Below are 14,876 nucleotides of genomic sequence, written 5' to 3'. Positions count from 1 at the left end.
AGTACCAAAAAAATCAAAAGCATTTAGAGAAGAATGCTTCTGAAATTGTCCGAAGGAACCCCTTTCCCCCCCCCCCAGGGCCACATCCAGGATTTTGTTGAGGGAGGGGGGGGGGCTAAGAGTCCAAACAGTGATTTACCACGGTAGGGGTGATGCGGCCCCCCTTCCCCCCCAAAGATCCCGGATTATTGGAACAGGCTTCGAGGCTTTAAATAGAAGGTTTATCTTTCCAATCAAAACTAATACCACAACTGTGATGTGATTGAAATTTGTAATTGGGCGATAACCTCTTTCACCATCAGCTTATTTCCTCAGTGCTTCTCAAAGTTGTTGCCACCGCGGCCCACTTTTCAGGACTCCAAGCTTTCCGTGGCACCCCAACCCTCCCTATCACATAGAAGAGGGAAGATAACTTTTTAGTAGCGTAGCGGTGGATTTTACCAATGACTTAATGAGAGATTTTACTAATCGGAGAATTTTTAGTGATCCAAAAAGGAGGATTTTTTAAAAACTCCTTTTTGGACCATTAAAAATTCTCCCATTAGTGAAATCTTTCGTTAAACCATTGGTGAAATCCACCATTAGCCTTTCTCTTTAATTCGACCTGCGGTCTTTCTTTGTTTCGTAAAATTTCGCGGCACACTTATTAGAAATCTCGAAACAACAACACAGGAAATGGAACACTGAGCACAGCATCCCAAACAACAAGTTAGAAATCTCGAAACAACAACACAAGTACACAAGTTAGAAATCTCGAAACAGGAACACGACTTCGCTACGGGGGGGGTGTTGGCGTGTGCTCCTGAATGGTCAATCAGTCACAGAACAAAACAGCATCGGCTGCAGCGATGAATTTACGCAGAACAAATCCCGTCCCGAAGTCCAACAGAGGACGGGGGAAACTGTTGACCCCCTGTGGACAGAAAACGGACCCTCCGCTCCGTTCCTCTCCTTGACAGGGAAATGACACCGCTTGCCCCGAATAACATAACCTTCCGCTCTATATGACCTTTTGATAGAAAATGACCCGCTCCTTCCGTCTGTCGGAAGGATCTGTCGGACAGGAAGGATGTCCTCTTTGGACAGAAAAATGAACCCTCCGCCCTATACCCTTTTGATAGAAAATGACCCCCTTTCCCCGAATGACAGAGAACCTTCTGCTCTATGCCCTTTGACAGAAAATAACCCGCCCTTGTCCTCTTTAGAGAGCAAAATGACCCGGTTCTATCCTATTTGGATAGACTGACCCCTCTCTTTCTTCCATCGACAGGGAAATGACCCCCTCGCCCCAAATGACACAGAACCCTTCCCCTTATGCCCTTTTGATAAAAAAAAAGACCCACTCCTGTCCTTTATGAACAGAAAAATTTCCCCTACCTGTCCCCATTTACCTACTGTAACGAACTACATTATTACTTTCTATTTTTAATTACCTAAATCTGTGTCCACACATAGTCGACACCGTCGGTCGGTCGATCGATGTCGACTGACATAGGAGAAGGTTCTCTGTGTCCACACTCCACACTGCCTCTACCACATAGTTTTATCTCGTCGATCGACGGTGTGGACTATGTGTGAACACAGCCTTAGTGTGGAGCGTGTGGACACAACCTGATGCTTTATTTCTACCGCTTCATTTCCAGGTCCATCATAAAGATGGGTCGTTCATTTGGACCACAGCGGAGCAGGGCTACGTTCTGAGCTCGTTCTTCTACGGCTATGTACTCACACAAATACCGTTCGGTATTCTAGCCAAGAAATATGGTGCCAAATATTTTTTAGGTGAGTACAAAGATTCGGATAAAAACAGAAGGGGCCAGCCTACTTAGCTTAGTTGGTAGTGCGTCTGCCTCGTAAGCGCTAGGCCGCGGGTTCGATTCCCGCCCGGGGCGGATTTTATCCTGCTGGGATAATGTTCGTTCGCGGAACGGCTGGCTTTCTCCTATCCTGCCTTCCTTTTCTCTTCGATTTCGGGACGATAAGACCATAGCAGTTACAGTTCCCTCTGTCAAACCTCTTTAAAAAAAAAAAATTCTGATAAAATCAGAAGGGTAGACTTGAGAGAGAAGGAATGCAGAAGGGAGAAGGCGTTGAATTGAATAGGAGTTTATCGAGGAGTATAATCAGTTAGGGTAACGTCGGCCCCAAACTAAATTAGGAAGAGGTGCATTTGAAGAAGAACAAGAACAAGAAGAAGAATAACAACAACAACAACAACAACAACAACAACAACAACAACAACAACCAAGAACAAGAAGAAGAAGAACAAGGAGAAGAAAAGAAGAACAAGAAGAAGAAAAGATGAAGAAGAACAAGAAGAAGGAAAGATTAAGAAGAACAAGAAGAAGAAGAAAAGAAGAAGAAGAAGAAGAAAAGAAGAAGAACAAGAAAAAGAAGAAAAGAACAAGAAGAAGAAAAGGAGAAGAAGAAGAAAAAAAGAAGAAGAACAACAACAAGAAGAAGAACAACAAGAAGAAGAAAAGAAGAAGAAGAACAAGAAGAAGAAAAAAAGAAGAAGAACAACAAGAAGAAGAAGAAAAGAAGAAGAAGAAGAAGAAGAAAAGAAGAAGAACAGGAAGAAGAAGAAGAAAAGAAGAAGAAGAAGAAGAAAAGAAGAAGAAGAAGAAGAAAAGAAGAAGAATTTTGAGGTCGGGCGTGGGTGGGCTAACATGAATTGACTACAATGGATGGTTGCAACTTTTCTCCCATCTTTAGTGCTGAATTTTCCCACTCAAAGAATGCAAGACAGCCAGCCCAGTTAACTTGGAAAGTAGCGTGCCTTGTAAGTGCTAAGTCCCGGGTTCGATTCCCGCCCGGAGCGATCTTTATCCGAAACAGATGAGGTTTGTTCTCGGAACGGCTGGCTTTCTCCTATTCTGTCCCCCTTCTCTTTTTGATTTAGGGACGATAAGACCTCCACTCTTACTGTTCCCTTGTAAAAGATCTCGTGATCGGTTCTGCGGACCACTTGAAGACTTGAACCCATTAGTCAAGGTCGAAAAACCTTTGTTTTTTTTATGGTCTATCTATTTCCAAGTGTTTCCCCGCCGTTTTTATTTCGTAGCAATGAAACAACTGCTACATTGGACGCATATGGTCTGTGTCGTAGCATGCCCATCCCGTAATATGCCTCTCATCAGATGGGCGAGAAGAGACACAATACTCCCCACTTAGGTGCTGGACTGTTCCCTTGTAAAAGATCTCGTGATCGGTTCTGCGGACCACTTGAAGACTTGAACCCATTAGTAAAGGTCGAAAAACCTTTGTTTTTTTATATGGTCTATCTATTTCCAGGTATGCTCATTAACGTTTCCTATGGTCTTTTCGTTTCCAGGTATAGGTATGCTCATCAACTCTGTCTTTGCGTTTCTGGTTCCGGTTGCTGCTGGCCATAGTATTCTTGCATTAAGTATTATTAGGTTTATTCAAGGACTGGGCGAGGTAAGTTTTGGTCACTTTGGTCCTCATTTTTTTACTTTTTTTTTCTAGAGATGTGCTGGGGGACGGGACGTAGAGAGTAAGTGAGTTTTCTAATTGAGTAGCCGCTAGTGACGGAACTCTAATTAAGTAGCGGCTAGTGACGGAACTCTAATTGAGTAGTGACCAGTGGCTGAACTCTAATCGAGTAGCGACCAGTGGTGGCACTACCGGAATAATTTTGAGAACGACTGGCCTGGTATAATTGTTATGGAGTGACTCAGAAAATGGAAACACGTAATTTAGAATAGGTTGCAATCATCACAATGATAAAATCTAGAATAATAGGTGGTATACCTACCTATATATAATTATATACCTTATAAATTGCTAGATAATATATTCGGATGTTTAAAAAAGTCAATACCGAAATGTGCTTTAAAAAAATACTAGGTTTTTCACTCTTTCTGCTTTTTTATCTCATTCATTCTCTTTTTCGGTATTCTTCAGTTGCCTTACTACCCACACTAAGAGGATCCTACTAGTTCCTCTTGTATTGTGGGATAGCTTGCTTTCATGTTTCCTTTTTCATTTCTCTTTTTCTCTCTTTCTCTTTTTCCTATATGACTTTGGGCGTGGTTAGTATCCGGACGGCTGACAATCTGTGCAGTTGCGTGCTGCTGGCTTTTTCGGCCGGTCCCACTCGGGCTGGGTTGGGTTAAGGTAGATGATTACCAAATGAAGGGTAAAATCCTCGTCACTAAAAAACCTTCTCAGTTCTATACATTGACGTAATAACCTTACCAATAGTAGGTCATTTTCTTTCGATAAACTTTCAGAAACGGAACCAATTCTAATGGTGCGCCATCTTGGATTCCGTATGGTTCAGTATACAGACGACATTTCTGTTTCCGAAAGGGAATCGGTTCCGTTCTCGAAAGTTTCCCAAAAGGAAAATACACCTATTCGAGCCAAAATTCATTCATCTTTTGGTATGAGTAGGGCCATCCGCTTTCATTAAACGCCCTTTGTCACTGCGACCTGGTTAGATCCTTTGTGACATTTCATTCGTCTAACCTCCCCTGTTTCTCTCTGTCCAGGGTCCTATCGTCCCGTGTACGCACGCGCTCCTCGCCAAATGGATTCCGCCCACCGAGCGCTCCCGTTTGGGCGCTTTCGTCTACGCGGGCGCCCAATTCGGCACCGTGTTCTCCCTCCCACTCAGCGGTCTCCTGTCGGAGTACGGCTTCGCGGGCGGCTGGCCGTCGATATTCTACGTGTTCGGCCTCGTGGGAGCCGTGTGGTCTGTGGCGTTCCTGTTGTACTGCTACGAGGAACCCGAAGCTCACCCGAACATTGCCGAGGACGAGCGAAAGTACATCATGTCCTCGGTGTGGGGTCTGGCCGGAGTAGCGTCCGTGAGTATGGTCTTTAAGGAAAAGAAAAAAAGTCTTTCACTACCGTTTTCATTTCGTAGCAATGAAACAACTGCTACATTAGACGCTTGTGGTCTGTGTTGTAGCGTGGCCCTCATCGGACACAATACTTCCCATTTAAGTGCTGGGTCTACACGAGATCACCAGAAGGTAACCCTTTGTTTTAAGTGGTAGGAATCCTATTTGTAAAATAATGTTCGGTATTACGTATTACTGAGCTGCAGTATCTTGCGAATGCCCGCAAACAGTACGAAAGGTCGCAAGAGCATATTTTCTAACCAACCCTATCTCTTCACCCTTTTCAGTCGCCTCCCGTACCGTGGAAGGATATCGTGTCATCTCTGCCATTCTGGGCCATCCTGATAGCCCACATGGGTCAAAACTATGGCTATGAGACTCTCATGACGGAGCTACCCACCTTCATGAAACAAGTGCTGCATTTCAACATCAAGGAGGTAAGAGCAGAAGACCCACATTAGAAGGTCTTCTTACTAGCTTACTTCTTACCTAAGTTGCGTTCACTAGGGTTTAAGGTTTAGGGGGCTAAGGAATTTAAATTGTGTTAAGCATAAATGCTCGTAACAAATGCTTTTCTTTTCTGGCTGCTGGGGGACCTTAAACAGGGAGCGAACCAGTGTCTTGTTGTTGGACTATAAATTAGGGATCAGCATCAGAGCAGTCAAACCCTAACCAGCCTGGCTAGCTGGAGGTTACAAAGGGTTTCTCAGGCTTCAAAGGAAAAGCACAGATCCTCATGATGGTTGACTGCTGTTCGGGACGGGCAGATCTAACCAGGTCGCAGTGACATAGGGCGTTTATTACAGCCGATGGCCCTAATTACCAATAACAATCGGGACGGAACAACTAATCTTGGCTAGGGACCATCAACCCCCCTTGGTGCAGCTACACCGCTACAACAATAACACCAACAACAGCTTTTCTTCGTGTCACAATTTAATCTTATTTGCCAGCCTAGTTAACTTGATTGGTAGTGCGTCTGCCTTGTAAGCGCCAGGCCGCGGGTTCGATTCCCACCCGGGACGGATTTTATCCTGAACGGATAACGCTCGTTCTCGGAATGGCTGGCTTTTTCCTATCCTGTCTTCCTTCTCTCTTCGATTTCGGGACGATAATACCTTAGGAGTTACAGTTCCTTCTATCAAACCTCTTTAAAAAGTCTTCTTTGTTCTTTCCAGAACGGCACTCTATCAGCTCTCCCATACTTGGCCATGTGGATCTTCAGCATGTTCGCCAGTTTCATCGCAGACTCCATGATCACATCCGAGAAGTTTTCACACACCTCCACGAGAAAGATCATCAACGCTGTTGGTAAGAAGGACTTTCTTCAGGATTTGCCTCACTGTATAACCGATAAGGCCAGCCGGTCCGAGAACGAACCTTATCTGTTTATGATTAAGTTCGCCCAAGGCGGGAATCTAACTCTGGACATAGTGCTCACAAAGTAACTGTATGACTGCTGAGGTTTTTAGGGACGAAGGTTTTACAGTGTTGTGGTTCAGGAGATAGAGCGATCAGTGTGTGAATATGAAATGTGAATGAGTGAATGGATCTTGATTTTATAATATAAGATTCTCTAATTCTACTACACAGACACAGGTGTGAGAACTATTCTCAATTACAGAGGTAAGCGCCAACTCGCGTGATTCCCGCCCGGGGCGGATTTTATCTCGACGAAATAAAGTTCGTTCTCGGAACGGCTGGCTTTCTCCTGTCCTGTCTTCCTTCTCCCTTCGCTTTCGGGACGATAACACGTTAGCAGTGACAGTTCTATCAGAAAAGAGGTGTGATGAAAGGACCATTTTTTTTTTTTTATCAATAGGTACCTACTACCTACTATCACTTATTCAGGTTCGACTGTAATTGGTTAGGTAGATATACACACTTACCTATTAATTAAACTGTATTGTTATAAACTTTGTCCTAGACAAATCTGATATTAATTTTAGGCCCTTAGTTCTAGATACGTTTTTGTTTCTGAAGTTACTTCGGTCGACTTCAACCAAATAGAGTTATAAAATCCGCCCCGGGCGGGAATCGAACCCGCGGCCCAGCGCTTACAAGGCAGACGCACTACCAACTAAGCTAACTAGGCTGGCTGACTTAACTTTGATTGTAGCCCCGCTCATCAGAGGTTTGACGGTAGGTAGATTCCTACCTACGTCTATTTTTGGGTATTTGGTTTACACTTCGGTATCTGTTATAGTAAGTTGATTTTATTATTAAATTTATCTTTTGTCTTAATTTTATTTTTGTAAAAATATTATTTTCACAAACTTTGTGGAGAATGAAAAAACCCCGAGGTCCGGGACTACATGATCAAAGAATGCCCGGAGACGGTGCCCGAAAAGTTTCGGAACGTTCTCAAAGGCCATAAAATGATCCTGTTATCCCGGACCTCAAGTTATGCCATTAGTGTACCTAGGTTATACAATTTTACTATTGTATCTAGTAAGTAGACATAAAATAAAGTCTTATTTTAAATAAAGTCTTAGAGCAATACACAGTTTAGATTCAAAGAGGAAAAAAGTTCCCCATACTTTCTTCATTATTATTGAATTTTACGTGTTTTTATTTCGTTTTTCTCTGGAATTCAGCCGTCTACAATCTTATGCGCCAGCCCTGTTAATTAGCGCGGGTTTGATTCCCGCCCGGGACGGATTTTATCCTCACAGATAAAGTCCGTTCTCAGAACGGCTGGATTTCTCCTGTCCGGTCTTCCTTCTATTTTCGATTTTGGGACGATAAGACACCTTGGCAGTTTACCGTTCCCTCTATCCATAAATATTTATTTTTCTCTAGAATTTGTCGCAAGTCTAAACTCGAAATAGTCTGCACTTGTTCCAGATATTCGCCCGCCCAGATACTAATCACGCAAATCGTTGCTTAACTTGATCCGTCGCAAACTGGGGTATCCTTGCGCAAATGAGCATCAACATTGCTCGAAACGTGTGAACATAAAACGCCTGAGAAATACTTCCGTGGTTATGCTTCACGCTCATCACGGTCTGTGTTCGACTCGAAAAAAAGTGTTCCTTTGATCCGTCGCAAACTGGGGTATCCTTGCGCAAATGAGCATCAACATTGCTCGAAACGTGTGAACATAAAACGCCTGAGAAATACTTTCGTGGTTATGCTTTACGCTCATCACGGTCTGTGTTCGACTCGAAAAAAAGTGTTCCCTACCGCAAGAGAACACGTATGATTGGCCGGATTTCATTTGTTTACATTTAAAACTTTACGTGGTTTTTTGGCTGATAGCAGAAGGAAATCCGAGATTTCTTTCTCTTTTCGATGGAAAATTGCTGAAAATCGTGGAGGAAAGTGAAGAAAACCTGTGTAAAGTGATTTCTAGAAGAGTGTTCTGTTTTTAGAACTAGGGCCGGAGGCAGGACTAGCTAGCAACATGATTCAGGACGCTATCAATGATCTCAAGAGGCTGAACAAACGTCAGGTAAATCTGGTTAACAATCTGGGAAATCCCAGCGGTTCTGTGAACTGTAGAGTTCGCTCGGAAAAAGGACTGTAACTGGACCCCCAAAAGTCTATTAGAGTCCAAAATTTATTGGGAAAAAATCCAAAGATTCCTCTATGTATTGAACATTTCCGTCAATTGTCATCAAAATTGGACAAATGGTTTTTGAGAGTTCCTGTGAAGCAATGAATGGGCAGACATGCAAACTACAAATTTAAAATCTTATGATTGAAATATAGAACTCACTTTGTTTAACAATATTTCCAAGCCCCCGAGTCTAAAATCTAATTTATTTTGTTTACACTGAGTATGCCTGAAAGCAATACTTTCCTATTCTATGCAATACTTTCTATAGGTAAACCATTGGGTTAAGAAAGTAAAAAATTACTGGCTACCTACTACATAAATACCTATGAACTCAAGCATGATTTTTTTTTTTTACTACATTCACACTCTGCTCAAAGTTATTAAAGTGATAAGTAAGTATGATAATGATAACAATAAGGAAAACTTGCTCAGTGGAGAAAAAAAATCTATGCAAATCCTAGACAAATATTAGGATGATTAATTCCAAAGCATTTTTTTTTTTTTTTTTTTTTTTTTTTTTTTACTACATTCACACTCTGCTCAAAGTTATTAAAGTGATAAGTAAGTATGATAATGATAACGATAAGGAAAACTTGATCAGTGGAGAAAAAAAATCTATGCAAATCCTAGACAAATATTAGGATGATTAATTGTAAGTATTGCTTTTATTAGAATAAACTCAACTCAATAATGCAACCTATGAAAATTTTTACCTTTTCTCAAGTGAGGGTCCTTTTAATGGTATCATTAATTCATAATGTTGAGAAATGGATAATTTTTCTGAGTTTTAAAACATTTTTTTTCCTCTCTCTATCTGTTTTCAGTTCCTCTACCAAGTGCTCAGTTTTGGAATGATTGTCAGTTCGGCACTCATGATATGGAAAGGTCTCATGGTGCTGACTGGCAGTGAATCTCCTATTGTTGTTGTACTCAGGTAATCTTTGTAGAAGAGTTCAAGATAGTATGGTAATTATTCAGAAGCCATGACAATGAAAAAGAAAGCTCCTTTTTGTGTTTAACCTAACCCTATAATAACTCTGGTCACTGCTCATTTGTAACAACTCCTTTTGTAGCAAAATTTCATTGTAACATAGAATTCAAGGTAAAACTCCTGTCTCTAAAAACCTCAGGAGTTGTAATGTGACATTAAACCCCCACAAAAGGCTAACAAAATATTTGAATATTGCCCTATTTGCTTTCTCATTTCAGTGGTAGTATGGAGCCAGCATTCCACAGGGGGGATCTCTTGTTTCTCACAAACTACAGAGTTATACATATTTTATTTTTGTATACGCATCCGTTGAGTTATTTTGTAGAGTCTATAACTTTTACCACCTAACCTTATAATGTATTTGAATATTCCTTCTTTAAAACCTCTTTAGTTACGAACTTCAGTGTTCTATATCTAGGTGAATTTATGTATTATACCTATTGGCTATAAGTTCTTGTATTTTTTTTATTTTGTTCTGTTTTCGGAGGAAAAACTAGACGATTTTATAAAGTAAGTTCACTTACCTTACCCCAATAAGATGAATGCACCTTTAATAAAACGTAAATTCCTTTGAATTTCCCTTTTTTATATAATTTCTCCTACGTCTCCTCTTATTGGCTATAAGTTTTTTTTTTTTTTTTTTTTTTTTTTTGTTCTGTTTTCGGAGGAAAAACTAGACGATTTTAGATTTTATTGAGTAAGTTCACTTATCTAATAAGATGAATGCACCTTTAATAAAATATATACCTAAATTCCTTTGTATTTTCCCTTTTTTATATAATTTCTCTTGCGTATAATATTTACCTATTATTTACTTATTGTGGTTTCGTCTACCTATTTCATTTATTTTGTTTAACATTTTTTGAACACCTTTTTCTCTTTTTCTTACTCTTTTTTTCTCTTGAAGAAATTTTGTGTTTTTTTATTTTCTGCGGGATGGTGGGTACCTCTCGGGTACCTGCTGTATCGTGCTCAAAGTTTCCAAAATTTGAAGCTCACGCTTCCACGCAGGCCGGGTCTATGGTCTTCTGTTAACATTTTGGAATTCACGCAAGCGCAGATGGACAGTAGTAGAGAAAGCCAGTTGTTCTGAGAACGAACCTTATCTGTTTAGTATGAGGTTCGCCCCGCCTCACCGGTGACCTAGCGCTTACAAGGCAGACGCGAATTATAGTTATCTAAGCTGGCTTTAGCCAGCCTAGTTAGCTTGGTAACGCATCTACCTTGTAAGTGCTAGGCCGCGGGTTCGATTCCCGCCCGGGGCGGATTTAATCCTAGACGGATAAGGTTCGTCCTCAGAACAGCTGGCTTTCTCCTTTCCTGTCTTCCTTCTCTCTTCACTGTCGGGGACAATAAGACCTTAGCCGTTACAATTCTCTCTATCAAACCTCTTGATTCTGTAAAACTTGCCGACATTAACATTAGACCGTACACCCGGGCCTGAAAAAAGGGCCTATGTTTATTTATATTAAAAATTAAAGTTGTATTCTTTATTATACCCTATATTTTTTCGTTTATTAATATGAGATTTTCAATAACTTGTACCTATTATGTATGTATATTAAACATGACCCTTGGCCAAACAAATGAATATTAAAAACAGAAAATGAAAACTTGTAGAATTTTTTCCGCCAATCACAATCACAATAAAAAAAAGGTCAATGCTGTTAGCTTGATTCCCAAGCTTTAGATTTAACAATCTTAGGCTCCTAAAATCTATTCTGGACTTGTGATGAGTGTCCATCATTTGGTAGGTAAGTACTACTTTTTTTTACTGTCATTTTCAGTTATTATTCATTTTCATGTGTATTCTGTTTCAGTATGGAGTATTGGCGTGTTTGGGTCTGTATGTTCTGGTACATCGAGAGTAAATGTGGACCTCGATATTGTTGTGTTCAAAGTCGAAGGCCGAGACATTCCAATTGTACACAGGGTGCTCAAACTGCACGAAAAGTAAGTTGGGTGGTTTTCCCTGGACTAGTCAGCCTAGTTAGTTTAAAGGCTGTGAGTTTGATTTCCACCTGGGCCAAACTTTATCCTCAACAGATAAGGTTCATTCTTGGTTTCCTCTTATCCTGTCCTCATTCTCTCTTCAGTTTTGGGACAATAACACCTCTATTGTAACAGTTTTCTCTATTTTAATAAGATTGAAACCTCTCTTTCTTTAAGCAGAGCATTTTTATTTGTTCCTACTTAATTTTTTTTATATTGTTTTTGGGACTCAAACCCTTTCACCCCACCCTTACAAATACAAATCCAGTGTTCAAACTCTGAGCTTGTTTTTTTTTTTTTTTTAATAATAATTTCAATGTTTATACCTACTTTTTTTTACTTTCTATTATTTTCTCTAACTTACATTTCTCGATATTTTCAGAGAGGACGGCTCTGTTAAGTTCCTGACTAAGGGTGATAACAACAGTGTAGATGACAGAGGTCTGTACGCTCCTGGACAACTGTGGCTGACAAAGAATGATGTGGTTGGCCGAGCTAGAGGCTTCCTACCCTATGTGGGAATGGTCACTATTTATATGAACGAATATCCTAAATTTAAGGTAAGCTGCCCTTTTTTTTCTTGTTTATGATTGGTTATTTACAAAATATAAAATGAGATTTTCAATAACTTGTACCTATTATGTATGTATATTAAACATGACCCTTGGCCAAACAAATGAATATTAAAAACAGAAAATGAGAACTTGTAGAATTTTTTTCGCCAATCACAATAAAAAAAAGGTCAATGCTTTTATTATTGGGAATCAAGCTTTAGATTTAACAATCTTAGGCTTCTAAAATCTATTCTGGACATCCTGTGATGAGTGTCCAATTGTCCATCATTCGGTAGGTAAGTACCTACTACTTTTTTTTTCTGTCATTTTCATTTAGTATTCATTTTCATCTGTATTCTGTTTCAGTATGGAGTATTGGCGTGTTTGGGTCTGTATGTTCTGGTACATCGAGAGTAAATGTGGACCTTGACGCAGGGAATAAAACAAAAGACAAACTGTAAACCAACTCCGGGGAAGAAATTGGAATAGGGATATGGAATTGAAAGAATAGGGTATGTTGTAAAGTGTTGTCAAGAATTGACCATTAGGTCTTTTTTTTTGAAATAAGAATAGGGTGTTCCTCAATGGAAAACAGGTCTACAACACTGCTTTCCAGGATGGTAAGAATAAGTATGTACATGTGCTGCTGCAGTGCTAAGAAAACAGAGTAGGAGGCAAGAGGCAAGAAATTTGTTAAAAAAAAAAAAGAGAAATTTGCGATTATGAATTCTTAATCTTGTTGCCTTTGGGTTTTTTTTTTTTTTTTTTTTTTTTTTTTTTTTTTTGAAATAAGATTAGGGTGTTCCTCAATGGAAAACAGTATTCTACAACAGACAACACTGCTTTCCAGGATGGTAAGAATAAGTATGTAAGTGCTGCTGCAGTGCTAAGAAAACGGAATAGGAGGCAAGAGGCAAGAAATTTGTTAAGAGGCAAGAAATTTGTTAAAAAAAAAAAAGAGAAATTTGCGATTATGAATTCTTAATCTTGTACATTTTCTAAACTATTTTTTTTTTTTTAACTGGATACAGCATTTGTGTAAAAAAAAGTTCGCTGTTTTCGTTTCGCGCAAGTTTCGAGCCCTTTCCCACTTGTCGTGAGTTTCAACCGATTTTTTTTTCCGAATGTCCTTGTAGGCAATGTAATTTAAATGAGAGTGTTCCCACCACACACGATACGGTATTTTATTTTATTTATTATTATTATTATTTTTTTTTCGAACGACACAACGTCCTGCAGGCAATGTAATTTAAATGAGAGTGTTCCCACTACACACGACACGATTTTTTTCCGAACGACAAGTAGGAACGGGCTCTTATGAAGGAAACAGAGGATTTTCGATATTTTTACCTATCCGATGATCCTTATTATTAATTTAATTCTACTGACTGTGAAACCAGGTGACTCCAAGCGAAGTGGCCTGTCAGTAATCTCTCGTTAAAAATGTCCTATACAGAGAGGTGGTAAAAGAATCGACTCCTGTGGGATTTGAACCCCCAACCTCTCTGGTCACACAGTCAGATATTCATTATCACACATTGTGTTACGATATTTTGTACATTTTTAGGTAAAATTTTATATTTATTTCCAAATAAATTAATTTGATCCTCGATCTTTTTGTACCTATCCTAACTACCCAATAAGGTGATTCGATGTTTCTCTCACCTATTTTTCACAGAGAATGTGAAATACCTACCTATTCAATGAGGTCCGTTCTCGGAACGGCTGCGGCTGGCTTTCTGCTAGTCTGCCCTCTTTCTCTCTTCGATTTCAGGACAATAAGAGCTCCGTTGTTAAGTTTCTTCTATCAAAATCTTGCTTAAAATAATAATTTATAGAGTGGAATGGAATGGGGTGTGGATCAATTAATTACCCACCTAATGGTTCCTTGAACGAATAAAAAATTCAACCACATCTGCCTACGTTGACAAAAATTCTCGTGACCGCCCGAAATTTTTTAAGATTATGCAATGTGCAAGCCATCAAATATCACAACGCCGCCTGTATCTAATGTGGATATGCAATCCACACTACTCTCAACAAAAGTTCGAGCACGGACTTCAAAAAGTAAACAATGATATTTCTGAAATTTCAAAACCACCCTGAATCTACAAACGTTGGTAGTTCTTTGTTTACATTTTTTTGAGCAAATTATACAGGGTCTGCTGAGGGCCAGTTTTGGTCGCTGAATCTACCAACGTTGATGATTTAGGTGGGATTTTTTTATTTTTAACTTTAAAATAATCCCTGTCACATATTTTTTCGTAATTCTGGTAGGTAGATGGTGTTGTAGCAATGAAACAACTGCTACATTAGACGCTTGTGGTCTGTGTTGTAGCGTGGCCCTCATCGGACACAATACTTCCCATTTAAGTGCCGGGTCTACACGAGACCACCAGAAGGTAACCCTTTGTTTTAAGTGGTAGGAATCCTATTTGTAAAATAATTTTCGGTATTACTGAGCTCAAAGCTGCTGTATCTTGCGAATGCCTGCAAACAGTACGAAAGGTCGCAAGAGCATATTTTCTAACCAACCCTATCTCTTCACCCTTTTCAGTCGCCCCCCGTACCGTGGAAGGATATCGTGTCGTCTCTGCCATTCTGGGCCATCCTGATAGCCCACATGGGTCAAAACTATGGCTATGAGACTCTCATGACGGAGCTACCCACCTTCATGAAACAAGTGCTGCATTTCAACATCAAGGAGGTAAGAGCAGAAGACCCACATTAGAAGGTCTTCTTACTAGCTTACTTCTTACCTAAGTTGCGTTCACTAGGGTTTAAGGTTTAGGGGGCTAAGGAATTTAAATTGTGTTAAGCATAAATGCTCGTAACAAATGCTTTTCTTTTCTGGCTGGGGGACCTTAAACAGGGAGCGAACCAGTGTCTTGTTGTTGGACTATAAA

The 14,876-nt window shown here is 39.9% G+C and overlaps 2 protein-coding genes across 2 annotated transcripts in view; both read left to right on the top strand.

Annotated features, from left to right (window-relative positions):
- Window positions 1-14,876, top strand: part of LOC103513629 (putative inorganic phosphate cotransporter) — a 54,711-nt gene that overhangs the window by 29,149 nt on the left and 10,686 nt on the right. The window contains exons 2-5 of the mRNA XM_026826779.1: window positions 1,585-1,782; window positions 3,335-3,441; window positions 4,518-4,835; window positions 14,528-14,677. Of these exons, the coding sequence (XP_026682580.1) occupies window positions 1,585-1,782; window positions 3,335-3,441; window positions 4,518-4,835; window positions 14,528-14,677 (773 nt within the window). The remainder of the gene's footprint in view (window positions 1-1,584; window positions 1,783-3,334; window positions 3,442-4,517; window positions 4,836-14,527; window positions 14,678-14,876) is intronic.
- On the top strand, window positions 8,110-12,646 carry LOC103513625 (signal peptidase complex catalytic subunit SEC11A). Its single transcript, XM_008478472.2, has 7 exons — window positions 8,110-8,325; window positions 9,258-9,367; window positions 9,643-9,700; window positions 10,519-10,532; window positions 11,291-11,377; window positions 11,799-11,976; window positions 12,337-12,646. Exons 1-7 carry the CDS (start codon window positions 8,278-8,280, stop codon window positions 12,385-12,387), a joined length of 546 nt encoding a protein of 181 aa, XP_008476694.1. The 5' UTR covers window positions 8,110-8,277; the 3' UTR covers window positions 12,388-12,646.

The sequence above is a fragment of the Diaphorina citri genome, unplaced genomic scaffold, assembly GCF_000475195.1.
Source record: "Diaphorina citri unplaced genomic scaffold, Diaci psyllid genome assembly version 1.1 scaffold997, whole genome shotgun sequence".
Classification (NCBI taxonomy): Eukaryota; Metazoa; Arthropoda; class Insecta; order Hemiptera; family Psyllidae; genus Diaphorina; species Diaphorina citri.
The sequence above is the reverse complement of the archived record's forward strand: the minus strand, read 5'-3'. Positions and strand labels throughout refer to the sequence as shown.

Coding starts and splice junctions, on each gene's coding strand:
- LOC103513625 (XM_008478472.2), top strand. CDS start 8,278: ATGATTCAGGACGCTATCAATGATCTCAAGAGGCTGAACAAACGTCAG. Junction 9,368..9,642: donor CCTATTGTTGTTGTACTCAG/GTAATCTTTGTA, acceptor TTCTCATTTCAG/TGGTAGTATGGAGCCAGCAT. Junction 11,378..11,798: donor GTGCTCAAACTGCACGAAAA/GTAAGTTGGGTG, acceptor CGATATTTTCAG/AGAGGACGGCTCTGTTAAGT.